Source organism: Setaria italica, chromosome IX (genome assembly GCF_000263155.2).
Source record: "Setaria italica strain Yugu1 chromosome IX, Setaria_italica_v2.0, whole genome shotgun sequence".
Lineage (NCBI taxonomy): Eukaryota > Viridiplantae > Streptophyta > Magnoliopsida > Poales > Poaceae > Setaria > Setaria italica.
The window spans coordinates 1919566-1937892 of NC_028458.1; the positions used below are offsets into that span (position 1 = coordinate 1919566).

The following is an 18327-nucleotide window of genomic DNA, read 5'->3' on the forward strand; positions in this document are numbered from 1 at the left end:
TGAAAGTCTTTTTAGTTTCAGGATTCCATAACTTATATCCTTTTACTCCAGAACCATAACAAAAAAATAGACACTTAATGGCTCTAGATTCTAGCTTTCCATTATCAACATGAGCATAAGCAGTGCAACCAAAAAACTCTCAACTATGAATAATCAGCAGGCGTACTAGACCATACCTCAATGGGAGTATTTTTATTGAGTGGGATAGAAGGTGACCTGTTTATCAAGTAGCAGGCGGTATTAGCAGCCTCGGCCCAAAAATGCTTGTTCATACGAGCGTTGGACAGCATGCAACGAGCCTTCGAGATGATGGTTCTGTTCATATGCTCAGCCACACCATTCTGTTGAGGAGTGTACGGGATGGTGTGATGCCTGACAATGCCTTCCTTCCTGCAGTAATCATTAAAAGCATTCGAATAGAATTCACTGCCATTGTCAGTTTGAAGCAATTTTACCTTCCTTTCAATTTGACTTTTTATCATAACTTTCCACTCTTTAGAAGCAACAAAAGTATTATCTTTATCTTTCAGAAAGTAAGGTCACACTTTTCTAGAGTAATTATCAATAATGGTAAGCATGTAATGAGCACCACAATAAGAGGGCTTACGAGACGGCCCCCACAAATCAGCATGTACATAATCAAGTGTACCTTTGGTGCGATGAACAGAGGTGTTGAATTTTACCCTCTTGTGCTTACCAAAAATACAGTTGTGGTGGATCCACTTCGGATTTGCTTGATTAAACATGATTAAGCCGCCTGATATGCGACACTCACACCTTAACCAAGTAAACACGAAGTGCCGTCGGATTTCATCCAATTTAACCACTTGAACAGGACTAAATAGCAAACTCACACGAAGGTGAGTGGTTTCAGAGAATACAACAAGTCCACTGAGTTAAGCAAATTAAACATTTAGTTTGGCCATAAAACAACATCAAAGTTTACAAGGTTCAGAAGAAAACAACAGAAGGTAAAACAACAAGCGGAAGCTACTTCGTCGGGGTTAGACATCCTTGGTGAGGCCAACCGGGACGTCAGAGATCCCTCTCCTCGCCGTCTGAGGAGAGATCCCACTCAACCGTCCAACCCGGAGGGAGTTGGGGCAGCCAAGTGCCAACAGATGAGGGCTCAGAGGCAGCAACTTCACCTGAAAAAGAAGAGCCAAAACAAGGCTGAGCTACTAAGCTCAACAAGACTTAACCGGCAGGGAGTACGCTACTCCACCACTTCTAGACATGCAAGGCTTTTTGGCTGAGGGGGGGAGGTTTTGTTTGCCAAAAGCGCTAGGGGTATCCCTACTTTCAAGTTTTAGCTTAGGTTCGAAGTTCATTATCCGGTCTAAATTTGCAACCTAGTCTAAGCAACCATAGAACCAACCAAAGGTATATACATCATCATCAAGACCATGTCATCATCAGATTCCTTTATTACTCAGGGTGACATAGCGATCAAGCAGTCTCAGACTGTGAGAGGCAGACGAATCGATTCGAGTTTCTTGACCATGCATGGCGAACCTAATCTCACGACATCCGCGCACCACCAGGGTCGCTTCCTGTGTCGGCCGTCCCCATCAATTCCCAGGCGCGTGTCAGGTTCAAACTTCCCTTGGCATGCAATGCTCCACAGTCCCGATCTCTACCGTACTGTGACCGCACTTGCACCCACATGATGCACCATGGGAACCTCATTCCAGGGACAGCAGGGGTATAACCACGCCCTAGTTCAATCAGGTACTAGGCTTCCCCATCCCATACTAGGTATGAGATTAGTACATTCAAACACTTGATCACGAACACCACCACTGTCGGGCCTTAGCAAGTTTCATAGACAGACGGGGCGATCAACCGACCACCAAAGAGTTACCCAAAACCTTGCCCCGTCCATCGTCCTTATAGCTGTAACAGAAGGAAAACAGCCAAATCCTACAACTCGCGAGTGACAGGACATCACTCGGCTTTTACCGTTTCCTATTTAAGCAAAGCTTCTACTCGGTCCAACAGCTAGTGATCAGATCAAGGGATCTAAGTCATGCATCTATGGTTCCAGACAACCCCTATACGTAAATGCACAAGCATGATAAAGAAGGCATGCGCAAGTTTGGTAAAACACAGGGGGATTCATGCATCCGGGGCTTGCCTTCAAGCGAGAAGGAAGGAAGCTGCTTTTCTGTTTGGGCGGCTTCGGCTTCTGGAGGCAGGAGCTCGGCTACACCTTCGTCTTCTAGCGTTGGTGCAGCTCGTAGAAGTCGTTAGCGAGACGCAGGTCTACACGAATGCAATGCATGGGTTAGCATTTAGACGGTTATTTCATAGCAACACTTGCAAGTTTGAGCCCAGAAACTTGTGGCAAGTTACGGGAGGGTGGGGAGGTTCGCTTGAGTTGGTGGAGATCAAGATATAAGGGTCGGATGGGAAGGAACTTATGATCAGACCCTTAATCTAGAGGAATAGATGTGCTAGGGGTCCTCAGACTTAACGCTGAAAAGTCCCCAAGTTTTACACATATACCCTTGGTTCAAGGAAAAAGATACAGCCGAGCCCTCGGGCGAGGCGGAGAAAGGTCGGCGGAACAGACAGGGTCGGGCGAGACGGAACCGGGGTTGAGCGGATAGGAGGGGTCGGACGAGACGAACAAAAGGTCGGCAGCTTACCTTCGTCTTACAGATGAAGCTTGGGGTCGGGAAAGAACAGGCTTAGGCGGAAAGACTATGGCTTGGGCAGCGGCGATGATACCCGGTGGTACTCCGGCGGCGGCGGTGCTTCTTGTGAACCACAAGCAAGCGTTTGCGCAGTGCGGAGGAGTAAGAGGCTGGGCGGATTGAGAGAGCGGTGTGGAGAGGAGAGTTCCTCAGAAACTTAGGCGGTGGCGCTGTGAGCACCAACAGGGAGCAAAGCGGGAGGGCAGCGATGGCAAAGGGGAACTCCGGCGGGGCTCCGGCATTCCCTTTTATAGCTGCACGGAAGAGAGAAGGTTGGAGCGGCGCAAAGACCGGGGAAGAAACGATGGAGTGCGCTACCGGGGCGGCGATTGAGCAACGAAGGCGGTGGAGCAGGACTTCGGGGATGGCACCGGCAGTCATTGGGCACCAGAGGCGGGGCGGCGCAGGCGCGGTTTTGCCGGTGGTTGAGATTTGGCGAAGGCGGGCGTCGTCGTGCGGTGGATTTGATGGAAGAGACCGCGGGAACGGTGCTAGAAACGAGGGCGCACAGGTGAGAAGACAGGCGGCTGTGGTCGCGCGGGCGAGCGCGGAGCAACAGATTGTCGGGGGCGGAGCTCTGACAGGGCGTAAAAGGAGCTGTCGCGGCCGTGGTCTGGGTTGGCGGAGGAGGAATCGTCGTGTAGCGTGGACCGGGGCGGCGCGACTGTGGAGGGGCGACGGAAAAGACGGGCGGCATCGGGCTCTGCAGTCGGGATCTGGCGAGGTGATGATGGGCGCGGGCGGCGAGGTGCTGCAGAAAGGGTAGCAGAGGAGCTTCCGCTGCGATTGGGGAAGGGGCGCGAGAATCCATCCGGTCGTGGTCGGCGACGAGGCGGAGCGGCGGGCGTCAGAGAAGTTGAGCCACGCGGCAAGGGGACTCTGAAGCGGGCATGCAACTCGAGTGCGTCTGTCGCGGGAGATCTGGGAGAAAGATCTCGTGGGTCCACCGGTCAGTCTCGGTGGTCCACGGCTCAGATTGAAGGGAGGCGTTGTGGGAGGACTTAGAAAGATCCGGCGGGTGAGTTGGGGTCGGCGGGGTCGGAACTGGGGAAAACGGCGAGGGTCGGATAACAGGGGTCGGGACTGAACTGGAGGTTGAGCACTTAGACTTGGTAAAACTGAGACAGGGACCAGGGGCTCGGATTAAGATTAACGTGAAGGATTTTAACCGAGGTCGTTACAACAGTGCTCACAGAACTTCATGGTACTCAAAGTGCAACCATCTAGCAGGTCTCTCTTGATCAATTCTGCCATACCAAGTTCACACATATGTCCAAGACGCATATGGCACAGGTTAGTCGTACTTGGTTCATCATCAGAAATAGTAGCAACAGCAACAGAACCATGTAAAGTACTTCCTCTAAAAACATATAACTTTGCAGAATTCATATCACCTATCATATGAATGAGAGAACCATTTGATACCTTGCACACTCCACCTAAGCCGGAGTATTTGTACCCCTCGTCATCAAGTGTGCTGAGGGAGATGAGATTTCTGACCATCCTTGGTATGTATCTCACATTTTTCAGTGTGCGTATCATGCCATCATGCATCTTGATCTGAACGGAGCCAATGCCCACGATCTCTTGTGGGTTGTCATCTCCCATATGCACGACATCTCCACTCTGCATAGACTCGTAAGAACTGAACCAATCTCTGTTAGAGCATATATGAAACGAGCATGCAGAATCAAGTATCCATTCATCATGACTAGCAACACAACCATAAAAAATGACGAGACAGTCTTCTGAATCAGAATTATCAGCACCGAAGACAACAGAGGCCTTACCATCACCATCGGATTTATTTTTCGGTTGATACGTGCCGTTTCTTTACTCCTTATTTGCAGCTTCCAACAATCATCAATAACATGTGTTTTTTTCTTACAATACCTGCAGAACAATTTGCCTTTGGACTTCGAACAACCTGTACCGTTCTGGTTCTTGTCTCGATTATAGTTGTTGTTGTAGGTTTTCTGCTCGGGCCTGCCTCTAACCTGCAATGCTTCGCCTTTGGAGGATGATGCGTCAGACTGAACCATACCTTTCATCTTCTCCCTTATCTAGAGAGTCTCATATACTTCCGCAAGGGTTAGTTCATCATGGCTTAGTAGTATGGTGTCTCGAAAATTTGCAAACGAACTAGGCAGTGAGTATAACAGTACAAGACCTAAATCTTCATCATCATATTGTACCTCCATGGACACTAGGTCGGCAACGATCTCCTTAAAAGATCGATAGTTCATCACCGAACCACCTTCTTGCAGCTTGTGCGTGAACAACTTCATCTTCACGTGCATCTTACTAGTTAGATCCTTTGACATGCAGATCAATTCTAGCTTGAGCCAAAGTTCTGCGGCAGTTTTCTCCTGCAACACTTCTTGCAGAATATCATTGGATAGATGAAGTTGAATCATAGACAGAGTCTTATGGTACTTCCGCTTCTCCTTAGCGGTGTACGATTCCTTCTTGCTTCCGAAACCATCCAGCGCCTCGTCAAGATCCGAAAATTGCGCTAGAACTGCCCGCATCTTGACTTGCCAGAGCGAAAAATCTTGTCTTTAGTCCAGCAGCGGTAGATCAAATTTCATTGATGCCATCGCGAAACCCTAATGTGGAACAAGACTCTGATACCACTTGTTACAAATGATAGGCAAGATAAACAATGAAAAACAGCAGATCAATCACAGGGGACACGAGATTTAACGTGAAAAACCCTTCCAAGGAGGAAGAGAAAAAAACCACGAGCGCCAGCCATCAAATCTTCACTATATCAGGTGAGGTTACAAACGTTGGAAATTTACAACTTGGGGATACCCTAACCTGAAGATCTTCCCGTATAGTAGTCTATGGTGCATCTTTTCCATAAGGGAGGTGATCCGTATATATAGGGAGGAAAATTCCTCACACCTTCGTTTATTAGGAATACGGTACTAATAAATAGTGTAGTCCTTCTTAACATTAATGTGCCGCTTTGTTTCGGCCCAAACCTACCAGCGAAGGGCCTCGCTTCGCTCCATCCGTAATATGGATCATAACTCAACACCTATCAGAGGTAGATGCATAAAAAGAAAATCCAACCCATTGTCTTCTCCTATCAGAGGTACACGTTTCCAATTGTCTTACGCCTGAAGTACACATCTACGTATCGTACGTACACCGGTTGATCGATCTGGTGGGTGCCATGGAGTCTAGCAAGGACGTCGTCGTCCACGATGCGAAACGAGCAAAGCTGAGGCTAGCAACCGCCGATCACCATGGCGGCACCGCCGCCGCCGGGTGGCAAAAGGATCTCATCAGCGGCCTCTGCGACGACGTGCTCCTGCGCATCCTCGGGCTGGTCCCCGACGCGACCGACGCGGTGCGCACGGGCGCGCTCTCGCGGCGGTGGCGCGGCCTCTGGACGCGCGCCCCCGCGCTCCGCTTCACCCTGTGGCCACGGAACAGAATCTGTTGGCCGCATAGGCTAGACAACGCCGAGCGATTCATCGCCTTCGCCAGCAACGTCCTCGCTCTGCGCGCGCAGCAATCAGGCGACGCCGCCATCGAGCACCTGAAGATCTCGTTCCCATTCGACTTTGAAGGCGACACAGATCAGCTCCTCCGGCTACAGTCCATCCGCGCCGCGGAGACGTGGATCCGGTGCGCTGCGCAGCAATCGGTGAAGTCTTTCTGCTTCGACCAGCGCCTCCCTCGACGTCCTATACCTGCCGCAGAGAACGGGGATGAGGAAGATGAGGACGAAAGAGACGAGGGGCCTGACGTGATGGTCCTCGACGACCTTCCGAGCTCTGAAAAGCTCGAGACCATGAGTTTGGATCTAGACGGCGGCTGCAGAGTCCGGCTCCCTTCCGCCGTGGTGTTCGCGTCGCTCGTGGATCTCACGATCAAGTTCATGAAGGTGGCGGCCGGGAGCGGCCACCTCCTTGCCCGCCTCTTGTCGTCGGATTGCTGCCCGAGCCTGCAGAAGCTCTGCATGTGGTTCGTCCGGCTGCCTTCTGGGATGAACGAGCTGCTGCTCGAGAACAGCTCGCTGCTGGAGCTGACGCTGGATGACATGGACGACATGTCGCTGATCGAGCTGAGGACTCCCAGCCTTCGGGTTCTCGAGGTCAAGGAGTGCATGGACCTTGAGGTGCTCGTGGTCTCTGCCCCGAGGCTTGAGGAGCTCATGTTCTTGGAAAACAGTTCTCAGGTTCTGATCGACGGGGACTTGTCGTCCGTGGGGAGGCTCAAGCTTGACTTGTACGCACATAGGCCCACGGATGATCACGAAAGTAACGTTTCCCTCCTGCAGCGTTGTACCTCAGCGAGGTTCCTTGATGTGTCCCTTAAGCTGACAGCGGTAGGTTCTTCCAGTTTCACATAATTAGAATGGAACTTTCTTTCTTAGAAACAACTGATTTGGATTTTGACATTTATGTGATTGCATTTATATAATTGATGAATCCTCTGTTTCATCTATATGATGACCATTTCCCCTTCTTCCTCGTTGCCCTTTTTTTCACTAAATATTCTCAACTTATATGATTGACATGAATTATACTGTACTTACCTCCTATCTAGCTTTACATATGACATTTAATTTTATTATTCCTAGTGTCTTACTTTACCTAGCTTCAAAGTGTAAATTTTAACTTTGTTCACAATAATTTTCTGTGTGGTTGCTTATTTACCTATCATTTTATCAGAAAGAAGATGTGCACAACATTGACATAATCAAAGGTAGGATACCGCATCTTGATCATGTCACATCATTGAACGTTCATATTTCTCCACTCAAGCGACATTCCTTTGGAGATTATGTAGCAAGACTACTTTCATTGTTCAGGAATCTCGCGTACCTATGTCTTGACTTCGACACCTACATCAAGGTGAGCAGCAAACTTATCATACCAACATTAACCAACTGGTTGATTTAATTAGTTTCCTCCTCTGTTTTAACCATTACACTAAATCATGATCACATTCTTACTGCAGCCAGATGATCAATGCTTAGGCTCAGATTTCATCTGCGACCACCTAGACCATTGGAAATCCTATGAAATCTCATCTCTTCACCTCCAAAAAGCAGAGTTCAGGGGACTAACAGGAACCGATTGCGAGCTACATTTTTTTCGATCTGTGCTCGCAAGTGCGAGGCAACTTCAGATGGTAGTTGTAAGTTTCAACCCGAACTACTCGGTAGAGGAGAAGAGAGATGATTTACAGAACATGCTACTTGGCGGCGGAACATGGAGTGACTGCCATTGGTCATATGAGCGGAGGCCGTGCCAGAGATGAAATTTTAACGGAGTGTCGCGATACTTATGATGAGTCCTATGATACGGAGGCCGTGTTCATAAAATGGTGGATATTTGCTTCAAGAGTTGGAGAGCTCCATGTACATTTGCATATAAAGAAACATGTGCAGGCATTCATATCTACTTGAACAATTTATTTTTTAATTTATCAGTCCATGCCATTTTTGCCGCTACTATACTTATGCTTTCTAGCTATGCGATGCACTACACTACTCCTTTTCTAGCAAATATTTTATATTACATTTTAGAAAGGAGAATCCATTATAATGCTATTTCTTACGAGTGCATTTCGGAGCTCGAAAAATTTGTAAACTTTGCTCGAAAGAAAAAAAAATGGCACAGGATGCTATATATGTAGATGACCTTTTTTTTTTGACAAATAGATCAGCCAAGATATCAAAGAAGAGCACAGTGAGCCTAGTAGTTAGCCCATTAAAAGAACAGTTCCGATCATAAGAAAAAAAACGTCAGGGTTCGGTGTAGGAAATTTGTATGGGCACATTGTCCGATTACCACAGGCTGCCCACCGAGCCGATCGGACTGCATTTGGACGAACTGGATGGAGAGGGTCACGTATAAATGTATAATAATCCTGTTTGATTCCTATTCCAACTGTCCGGATCGGACGTAGTACGTTTCGTTCTGCATATATTTTGCGCTCGAGAGCACCAATAGTCTAGCGATCAACCTGTCGGCCATGGAGTCCGGCGATTACGTGGGCGAGGAGAAGCAAACGAAGCCCATGCCGGATGCTGACCACGGCGACGGCGGCGTCGATCTCATCAGCAATCTTCCCAACGATGTGCTCGTGTGCATCCTCCGGCTGGTGGGCGACGCGAGGCAGGTGGTGCGCACGAGCGCGCTCGCGCGGGCGGTGGCGCGGCCTCTGGGCGCACGTCCCCGCCCTCCGCTTCGACTCGGGGCCGGAGTTCCAGTCACCCAGCGACGCCCAAAGATTCATCGCCTTCGTCAACAATGTCCTGGCCCAGCACGCGCAACCAGCTGGGTCCGGCATGGAGCAGATGATGGTCTTCCTTAATTTGTACTATGAGCGCGGCGAGCCGCATCTCGCGGCGACGACCGTCGTCGAGGCCGCCGGGGGAAGGATTCGGTACGCTGTGCAGCACGAATTGACGTCTTTCGCCTTTGTAGTTAGTGCGATGACAAAAAAGTGGCTGGATATGTTCTACCCAGAAGAAGAAGACGATGACCAGGGTGAGGTGATCGAGGAGGAAGAGGAGGAGGAGGATATGCCCTTGATCGCTCTTGACGAGCTTCTAGCTAGCTCCGCGAAGTTGAAGACCATGCGTTTGTCTTTAGACGGCACCAGAGTTCGGCTCCCCTCTACCTCGGTGATATTCACATCGCTAACGGAACTTGCGCTGGAATAGCTAGAGATTGACAGTGGCGACCTCCTTGGCCGCCTCCTGTCGCCGGCGTGCTGCCCGCGCCTGCAGAAGTTGCTCATGGGCGCCGTCACATTCAAGCACGCTAGCACGAAGGAGCTAGTGCTCGAGACCAGCACACTCTTGGATCTGACGATGTGGAACATGGGGGAGATGGAGTCGCTGGAACTAAGGACTCCAAACCTCCGCTCTTTCGAAGTTAAGTACTGTTATGGGCTCGAGCGGCTCACGATGTCGGCCTCCAGGCTCGAGCAGCTCACATTCTCTCACAACAGCTATGAGGTTGGCATCTACCTGGACGTGCCGTGCATGGGACACCTCAGGATTAACTTGGTCTCTCATATGCGCTATGACAGCAACTTTCCCATCAATGATGCTAGCATCTCCCTCTTGAAGAGTTGTACCCCTGCTACATGCCTTGTCGTGGATCTTGACGTTCCAACGGTACATATCATACGCTTTCGACTATCAGTACTACTACTCCATATCAGTACTACTACTCCATTAACCCGTGCTTTTGTATAGACTCCTTAGAAGGCATATAAAATATTTGAAATTTAGCATATAAAATATTTGAAATTTATAAAAAATTGGAGGTAGTTAATAGTCCAAATTGCTACCTTCCTCTCTCTCTCTCATTAAATATTCTAACACAATATTCACACAGATATATACTTATCTCTTATCCGGTTGTGATATATTTTTACTAGCAATTATTCTATACACATTTTCATCCATATTCATAATTTTCTTCACTTTAAATTGCACCTTTGGATGTGTTGGCTTTTTTAAACCTTTGAGTTGTGTTTAACAAAATAAAATCTGTATCGGCATTGCTTTACCCATACATGATGTGTACCTTAAGTTAATATTTCTATTAACAATTTAGATTAAGATTAGGGTGTTACTTTAGGTTGTTTTTTTCATGATGTTTAAGGTGAACTTTCATGAGAATTTTTTTAAAAAAATCTAGCACATATCGTGAAGATTAGCATAGAGGAGCATCCAATAAGTAATAAATATTTATTTATTTAAACTGAATATAGATGATGAGTATCACGGAATTTGCAATATTTTCCATGATATATCAACATATCTTAACATGTATTCCCTCCGTTTCAAATTATAGGTCATTTTGACATTTCAGATTCATAGATTTTGCTATGTATTTAGTATGGTATATATATCTAGATACACAACAAAAACTATGAATCTAGAAAAATCAAAACGACTTATAATTTAGGACAGACGACCTATAATTTGGGACAGAGGGAGTATCATATAGCTCTTCCTAAAGTTCGTCTAGCTTTTAAGGTTCTCTTTGTCGGTTGTATGTTTAATGCCTTTATGTTATCAGGATTTATGGGAGCGGCGAGCTAACATAATAACATATAAGATACCACAACATCCGAATGTCACATCTCTGGTTGTTAACATTCATACTATGCGCGACCGCCATTTCTTTGGAGATGGCGTCGCAGGTCTCCTCACACGATTCAACAATCTCAGATACCTATGTCTTCAGCTAGATGAGGTTCCTGGATGCATTAAGAAGGTGGCCAACAATTACACTAAACTCAATCGACGGCATTGCTGTGGTTTTATCCTGTCTTTTCATCGCCCTAAACCATGCATATATATCCATGTTGCAACAGGATGAATATTTCTCAGAAGATGCTGATGGAAACTTAGCTTTCGTCTGCAACCATCAAGAACGCTGGGTCTTCTGCGAGATATCTTTATCTAACCTCATCAGAGCAGAGTTTAGGGGATTGACAGGAACCGTTTGTGAACTCCGGTTCTTGCGATCCCTGCTCGAAAGCGCCGCAGATCTTGAGAAGGTGATTGTAAGATTCAGCGTGAATAACTACAATATAGACGGCTGGGTAGATTATTTTCTGAACATGGTACTCGAAGATCACTCGTACGAGTGGAGGCCATGACCATAAAATTGAGTGAGTTTGTGCTTGGAGTCTTGAGAAATGGATGGAATGGTGAACGTCATGCATCTCTGCTTCATCAACAATTATAAACCAATTAATTAGTACCCAACTTCGTTCGTGTTGTAATCTTTTGTGCCCGTGGAAATGAAAAGCATGCAATGATATTACCCTGAATTTGTTGCTTCACATGTATACTATCAAATGAATTTGTAAATTCGTTCCTTGCTCCACATATTTGGGGGCAGCCCGACCAGCTTTGACTAGGCATCTTTTTTTAATATAAAAAAATACAGTACAGACACGACACTCACATATACGCTCGTGAGCACGTCGAAGCAACACAGGGAGGAAAAAGAAATCGATGAAACAAAAGGTACAAAATCCCAGAAGTTGGCACCTTCTCGGTGCACACTTGATGGGCTGAACTCATACTTAGCTCATCCATCTCCGGGGACTCGAATGAACCTGACTGGCCATACAGCAGGGGTAAGAAGGAACTGTGTTCGATCGAGCTTCTTCAGTGTAGGGAATGTTTATGGGCATTGTCTAATTACCAGCCCCAACCCAGCCGATCGGTGTACTGCATTGGACGAACTGGACGGATCGGAGAGGGGCGTCATAAAAAGAATTTTCCGGACGTAGTACGTTTCGTTCTGCACTTGTTCTCTTTTGTGTTTGTCGCCTTGTTCTGTGCATGCATAGGCATAGATCAAGAGCACACCAATAGTCTATACTCTATCGATCAACCTGTGGGCCATGGAGTCCAGCGATTACGTGGGCGAGGAGAAGCAAGCGAACCCCATGCCGGCTACTGACCACGGCGACGGCGTCGATCTCATCAGTGCACTCTTCCCGATGATGTGCTCGTGTGCATCTCGGCTGGTGGGCGACGCCGGGCAGATGGTGCGCACGGGCGCGCTCTCGCGGCGGTGGCGCTGCCTCCGGACGCGCGTCCCCGCCCTCCACTTCCACTCGGGGCCAGGGTTTCAGACTTCCAGCTACCCCGCGGCGCTAGCTAGACGATTCATCGCCTTCGTCAACAATGTCCTCGCGATGCGAGCTCGAACAGACGACTCTGCCATGGAGTACCTGGGGATCTCGCTGGACTTGTGCAGCGCGCGCGGCAAGCCGCCCCTCGCGCCGTCGTCCGCCGGAGCGGCGGAGGGGTGGTATGAATTCGGTACGCCGTGCCGCACGGCGTGACGTCTTTCTCCGTTGTGGTGCGCGTGCTTGGGAAGGAGAGGCTAGACAACGACCAGGAAGACGACGGCGGCGAGCCGGTGGTAGATCTCGCCGACTTTCCCAGCTCCACAAAGTTGGAGACCATGCGTTTGTTTCTAGCCCTCGCCAGGGTCCGGCTTCCCTCCGCCGTGGTGTTCACGTCACTCACGGACCTCGCGCTCGAATGCTTAGAGATCGCAGATGACACTGGTGACCTCCTTGGCCGCCTCCTGTCATCGGCGTGCTGCCCGCGCCTGCGGAAGCTGCGCCTCTGGGTCGTTAGGTTCAAGCATGCTCGGACGAAGGAGCTCGTCCTCGAGACCAGCACGCTCGTGGAGCTGACGATGTACGACATGGACCAGATGGGTTCGCTGGAGCTGAGGACTCCGAACCTCCTGGACCTTAAGATCCGGAGTTGCAGAGAGCTCGAGGCGCTCACGATATCGGTCTCCGGGCTGATGGAGCCCAGAATCACCATGCTCGATCAACTCCCCTTTTCCGCCAAGCCTCCCAACGAACCCGGGCGAGCTCGCGGAGACCTCAGCGCAGGTTCCCGGAGACCGAGACCTCCTCGACGAGGGCACCCGGCGAGGCCGCGGAGGCTTCCGCCATACGTGTCCCCAGCGAGGCCGAACTGACCTCCTCCGCGAGGGTGTCCTGCGAGGCTGGGAGCTCCGCCTTCGAGCGTGCCCCCGGCTAGGCGTAGCCGGCACGAGCGAGTCCATCACGTCCTCCTCCGCGCGCGTGGGTGTCCTGCGGGGCCGGGAGCTGCGCCTCCAGGCGTGCCCCCGGCGAGGCGAGTGTACCATAACATAGGGTTTGGGTGCTCCATTTCGCACAGCAGGACGGGGGGTGGCGACAGAACACGAAGAGTGACAAGAAGAGAGTTGAACCCGTGTGGAGGGCCGAGAGGCGAAAGAACACGACTGACAAGAAGAGAGTTGAACCCGTGGAGAGCGGAGAGGTGAAAAAACATACTCTATAGATAACAAACAACAAGCCCCCTTCTCGAATGCATCCTTTTTTTCATGACTTTCCTTTGTTCTGTCTTTATCAAGTTTGGAGTACACATCAAATCTCACGTCTCTAGGATTGTTGCTTGTTCTTAAGCAACCAACTTGATAATAGTATATGATGTACATACAAGCATTCCTAAATTGGAAGCTTCGGGTAATTGCACTCTCACTCACACCTGACTACCTGAGGAATGGTATGATTCTCCTTCAAAAGTCAACTGTGGGATGTGAAAAACAAAATACATAATGCTTTTATCCAATAATTGCAGTTTGTATGCTGCAGCACCAATGTGTAGGCACAATATTTTTTTATCTACGACGAATGTGTTGAAGGGAGAAGATGAAGTGATGATATATTAAGTATGACTGTACAATATTATCAAGCATTGCATGCAGCACTGAAATGTATAGTTTCTAATATTTTAAATAATATGTTGTTACAAATTATCTCAACTATTAAAAAAATAGTCTTTATGCTCACAAAATATCAAAAAATATGTTATGCAACATTTTAAATCATAGGGTGGGAAAAATCACCATGATAGATATTTTAGGTGCTCATGATGTAACCATTAAAATAAGCTACAAACACATGATTAGCTTTGAGAAGTTGGATAGTATACATCATATACAGTTTGACTTGCAGTTTATATCTAAAATCTTTCTACTTATAATTTCAAATTATTGTACCATAAATATGTACAAGAACTCACATTTTTCATGACTTGTTTTCTCTTAATAATGGCCATAATTTCAATTTAATCTTAAACATAATATTTGTGCAATAATGCACATAAATCATGAGAAAAAATAATAAAAGTTTTTGATATGATATATTGTTCAAACATATTACAATGACTTGTATTTAGAATCTGATGGAGTATAAATTTTTTTATATTATTTATGTGCATCCAATCTTGAAAATCTAGGTCGGCATCGAGGATTTTAGGACCTTCTCCTTCATTACTTTTTCTAGCAATCCCTTAGCCAAATTGACTAGGAGCTTCCAACGTCATGTTTTGTTCGGAATGAAGAGAGAAGGTGGTGGCCAGCAAGAACTTTATATCGTCAACCGCAAAGTGAGGTGGAACTTAGCGGCGTGTGCCGAGCTTGCGCTTCTAGAGGCGATCTGGTGCACGCATCGGCGCGCTAGCATCCTGGGACGGCGCGCCCTTGTCACCGATTGCCATGCAGCTTCCAACATCATGTTTTGTTCGGAATGAAGAGAGAAGGTGGTGGCCAGCAAGAGCTTTATATCGTCAACCGCAAAGTGAGGCGGAACGTAACGGCGTGTGCCGAGCTTGCGCTTCTAGAGGCGATCTGATGCACGCATCGGCGTGCTAGTATCCTGGGATGACGCGTCCTTGTCACCGATCGCCTTGCCACCCTTGGTCGCAGCCCGAGTCCCTCGCCACCCACATCATGCGCTCATGCTCCTCCACCTCCTCCTTCCCTTGCAGCTCGATCACCACGGATGCGGTAGCAGTAGTAAAAGCACAAGCTCACGAACAGAACAGTCTCGCCCGCAACATGAACAAAATTTGTTGGTCGCAGCCCGAGTCCAACCGCTACGACAAGTCGCTAAGGTTCTGAGTTAACCTGATGAAAATCTCGATCAACTCGCGAACAAAATTTGTTGGTCGCAGCCAGTATTCAGGTTTATTACAACTCATCCTTGTAGGATGGAGCCCAGCCCTTCCGAGAAGCGGGCACGCGTACACATAGCATCCTCTTTACACTTTCATCGTTGCTTTGTGCAAGGGTTAACCTAAAGGTGCTATAGCCGGTGAACAAATGCTTATAAGTTGGCTCCATTTTGCTCAACTAGTAAGGTGGTACTAAATATGTGCACCTGCGCTCATGAGCTACTATCAGGCCATATCCATGTTGGGTCCGGTGTCACAATCTTATTAGGCGCCTTATTTTATCTGTTCAAGTAGCTAATCTCAGGTAACATTTATTCCTTTTTTAGGTGTTGTTTTTTCTATCTGTTAGTTTGTGTAAAATCGTAAGCCCTCTTTGATCATCTAGACACGTATGGCTGCTTGGACAAACTTTGTATGTATTTCTGAAACTTGTGGTTTCTTTCCGGTGAAAAATTGAAATGGATACAGACTAGAATGAGCCTATATATATCATTTGACACTTTCGCTGCTTGAAATGAGATCCAGCATCAAACGAGAAAAAGGATGTATTTAAAATAACACAAACAAACTTTAACATTTGCCGGTCCAAAATCTCATGGCCAAGGTTTTGCTATAGCTGCGGCTTAGTTTCACACCCTCTTCACTTCCACTTGCGCCCGAACATCTTCTTGTGCTTACCGTACATTTTCTTGTGCTTGCCAAACTTGCCGTGCTTGAACTTGCCATGTTTGAACTTGCCGTGGTGGCCGTGCATCCCGTAGCCGCCTCCGTGGCCGTGGGATATCTTGTGAGCTCCGTACGCTGCAGCTGCAGCCGCGGCACCTCCGGCGATCACCGCGCCGTAGCCTGCAGAGCCCCCTGCGCCGTGGCCTCCTCCGTACATAGCACCGTGACCTGGGTAAGAGGGTTTTTTTCGAATTAGTAGATTGCATCTTTGATCCTTGCACTGGCTGGTGATTATTTCATTACATTCTTTTTTGAAACTTCACATTATTTGAGGTGTGTCTTATCATTATTATAAATGTGGAAGATTTTTAAAATAAATTTACAAATAAATTGCAATCCTATTACACGTAGCAATATCAAAGTAGTTAAATGAACAAAACAATAAACACATATTACAAGATATGGCATACCAGACATTGGTGGACCATGACTAGGATAGCCGGCTTGTGGGTAGCCGGGTTGATGGGGATATCCACTTGGAGGATATGCACCCGGCGGGTAAGCACCATGCGATGGCGGGTATCCACCAGATTGAGGGTAGCCACCTTGAGGCGGGTACCCACCAGATTGAGGGTAACCACCTTGAGGCGGGTACCCACCAGGTGGGACCGGATACCCTTGTCCATGAGGATATGCACTTGGTGGAGTAGGGTAACCGGCAGGGTATTGGCCGTATCCACCTGGGTACCCTCCATGGAATCCCTTGTCCGCGCCTGAGGGATCATGGTTGTCCTTCCCGCCCCCCATAGCGCTTCCTCTCCGGTCTCAAACACCTAACTGCACTAAGAGAAAAGGGAGGACTTGAAGTGAAAGTGCCCTGGTAGATCATGGGGACATGGATCAATGTACAGGAGGATTGCAACAGGTTACCTGGATCGTGGTGACCAGGTAGAGGCTCCTTGACAAAATAGCGACAACAATGGTGTATGACTTGGAAGATATACATGTCCTAACTCCACGTGCTCATTGGTTTTCTTCTATTTATGGCATGTATCATCGTGCGCAGATATAAAAGGGGTTGAAGTAGCAAAATCAGGGGTTGCTCTATGTAATCTGCCATCTTTAGAGTTGCGCTATTTCATGACGTTGTGGTTGTGAGTGAAGTTAGGGGTCCTCACTCCCTCCTCGCCGCACCTTTCTTTGTCCAAGTTGATGTCGTGCCGCCGAGAAGTAATCACGGGATTTAGCCTGCGAGACACGTTTTGGACGGATGACCTTTTCTTTCATTTTTTTTTTCTTTGGATAATTGACGAATAACCATTTGATGACCTGTGCCTATATTACGGCCCTCTTTAGCATGGCTTAGGACAATGGGGCTTCGGCTTCGTGCTATAGTAACATGCACTATTTAGCACTGTGCTTCACTGTAGCACGAAGTCGGAACGGATACCGAGGTTTCAAAATAAACCGGGAAGAAGATAAGGTGATGAAGCTAGAAAAATGGCTCTCCGCAGTCCAAGCTACGAAGAGGCAGGCTCAGGAGCTTAGCTAGCTCCTGAGCCATACCAGACGAGCCCCGACGAACGAGATGAACGGGAGCAGGCAGGATTCAGAGTCCAAAACCTTAGCCGGAACAAACCAACTCCCGGAGAATAAATAAAAGGGCCGCGATGTTGCGGCCGGTGGGCTGCTTGTCGAGGCTTCTTCCTCCTCCTCGTGCGCATCGCGCGATCTCACCAACCGCATCCACGCTCTCGCGCCGCCGCGCCCTCCTCCTCGTCGGCTTCGGGTGCTGTCGCGCCCCTCCCCTTGCGCACTCGTACGCCTCGATGGCGCCGCCGCCGCCGCCGGTGGCCAAGAAGGTGCCGCGTCAGCTCGTAGACCAACTGTGACATAATTTTCGTGGGGTTTGTGATAATTATACTTTATCTTACTTTTTTTGGGCCTTTTCAGGTATGGCTACATAAATTAGAGTCTGATCAATCAAGCGATGCATGTCTCTATCATGAGAAAGATGACACATTTTCTCTTGGTCTTCAAGCCTCTGAAAGCAAGAAATATTTATTTGTTGAGTCTGGAAGCAAAAATACTAGCCTTATCTTTTACCTCGACACATCCAAACAGAACAAGGAACTTGTGGTTTTGACGCCTCGTATGTATGGCATTGATACAACAGCTAGCCATCGTGGAAATCATTTCTTTATTACGAGGCGAAGTGATGAATTCTACAAGTCTGAATTGGGTGCTTGCCCATTGGATAATGTAGCTGAGACCACTGTACTGCTACCACATAGAGAAAGGTACTTGCCAGTTATACAAGTTTCAGAAATCATTCTTACGGTTCATAAATCATGTATCCAACATCACACTTTCTGGGGACATTGTTAGTGGTGTTGTGATGCTCTTTGTTAACTTGCCCTTGATGAG

The 18327-nt window shown here is 48.0% G+C and overlaps 2 protein-coding genes across 2 annotated transcripts; one reads left to right on the plus strand and one right to left on the minus strand.

Moving 5' to 3' along the window:
• The first annotated feature begins 5883 nt into the window (after positions 1 to 5883).
• Positions 5884 to 7698, plus strand: LOC101773661 (F-box/FBD/LRR-repeat protein At1g80470). The gene is made up of 2 exons (XM_004986097.1): positions 5884 to 6944; positions 7680 to 7698. Exons 1-2 carry the CDS (start codon positions 5884 to 5886, stop codon positions 7696 to 7698), a joined length of 1080 nt encoding a protein of 359 aa, XP_004986154.1.
• Positions 7699 to 15718: 8020 nt separating this feature from the next.
• Positions 15719 to 16707, minus strand: LOC101769991 (protein SRC2 homolog). The gene is made up of 3 exons (XM_004981209.1): positions 16542 to 16707; positions 16371 to 16505; positions 15719 to 16128 (listed from the first exon to the last, which is right to left on the minus strand). The coding sequence occupies exons 1-3, from the start codon at positions 16705 to 16707 to the stop codon at positions 15875 to 15877; spliced, it is 555 nt and encodes a 184-aa protein (XP_004981266.1). The 3' UTR covers positions 15719 to 15874.
• Positions 16708 to 18327: the final 1620 nt, after the last annotated feature.

Excerpts from the sequence above, each read along its gene's own strand:
- LOC101773661 (XM_004986097.1), top strand. The coding sequence starts at position 5,884 with ATGGAGTCTAGCAAGGACGTCGTCGTCCACGATGCGAAACGAGCAAAG.
- LOC101769991 (XM_004981209.1), bottom strand. The coding sequence starts at position 16,707 with ATGGGGGGCGGGAAGGACAACCATGATCCCTCAGGCGCGGACAAGGGA. Across the intron at positions 16,506-16,541 it reads TGGTGGGTACCCGCCTCAAG|GTGGCTACCCTCAATCTGGT; the intron begins GTGGTTACCCTC and ends ACCCGCCTCAAG. Across the intron at positions 16,129-16,370 it reads TCATGGTCCACCAATGTCTG|GTCACGGTGCTATGTACGGA; the intron begins GTATGCCATATC and ends CCTCTTACCCAG.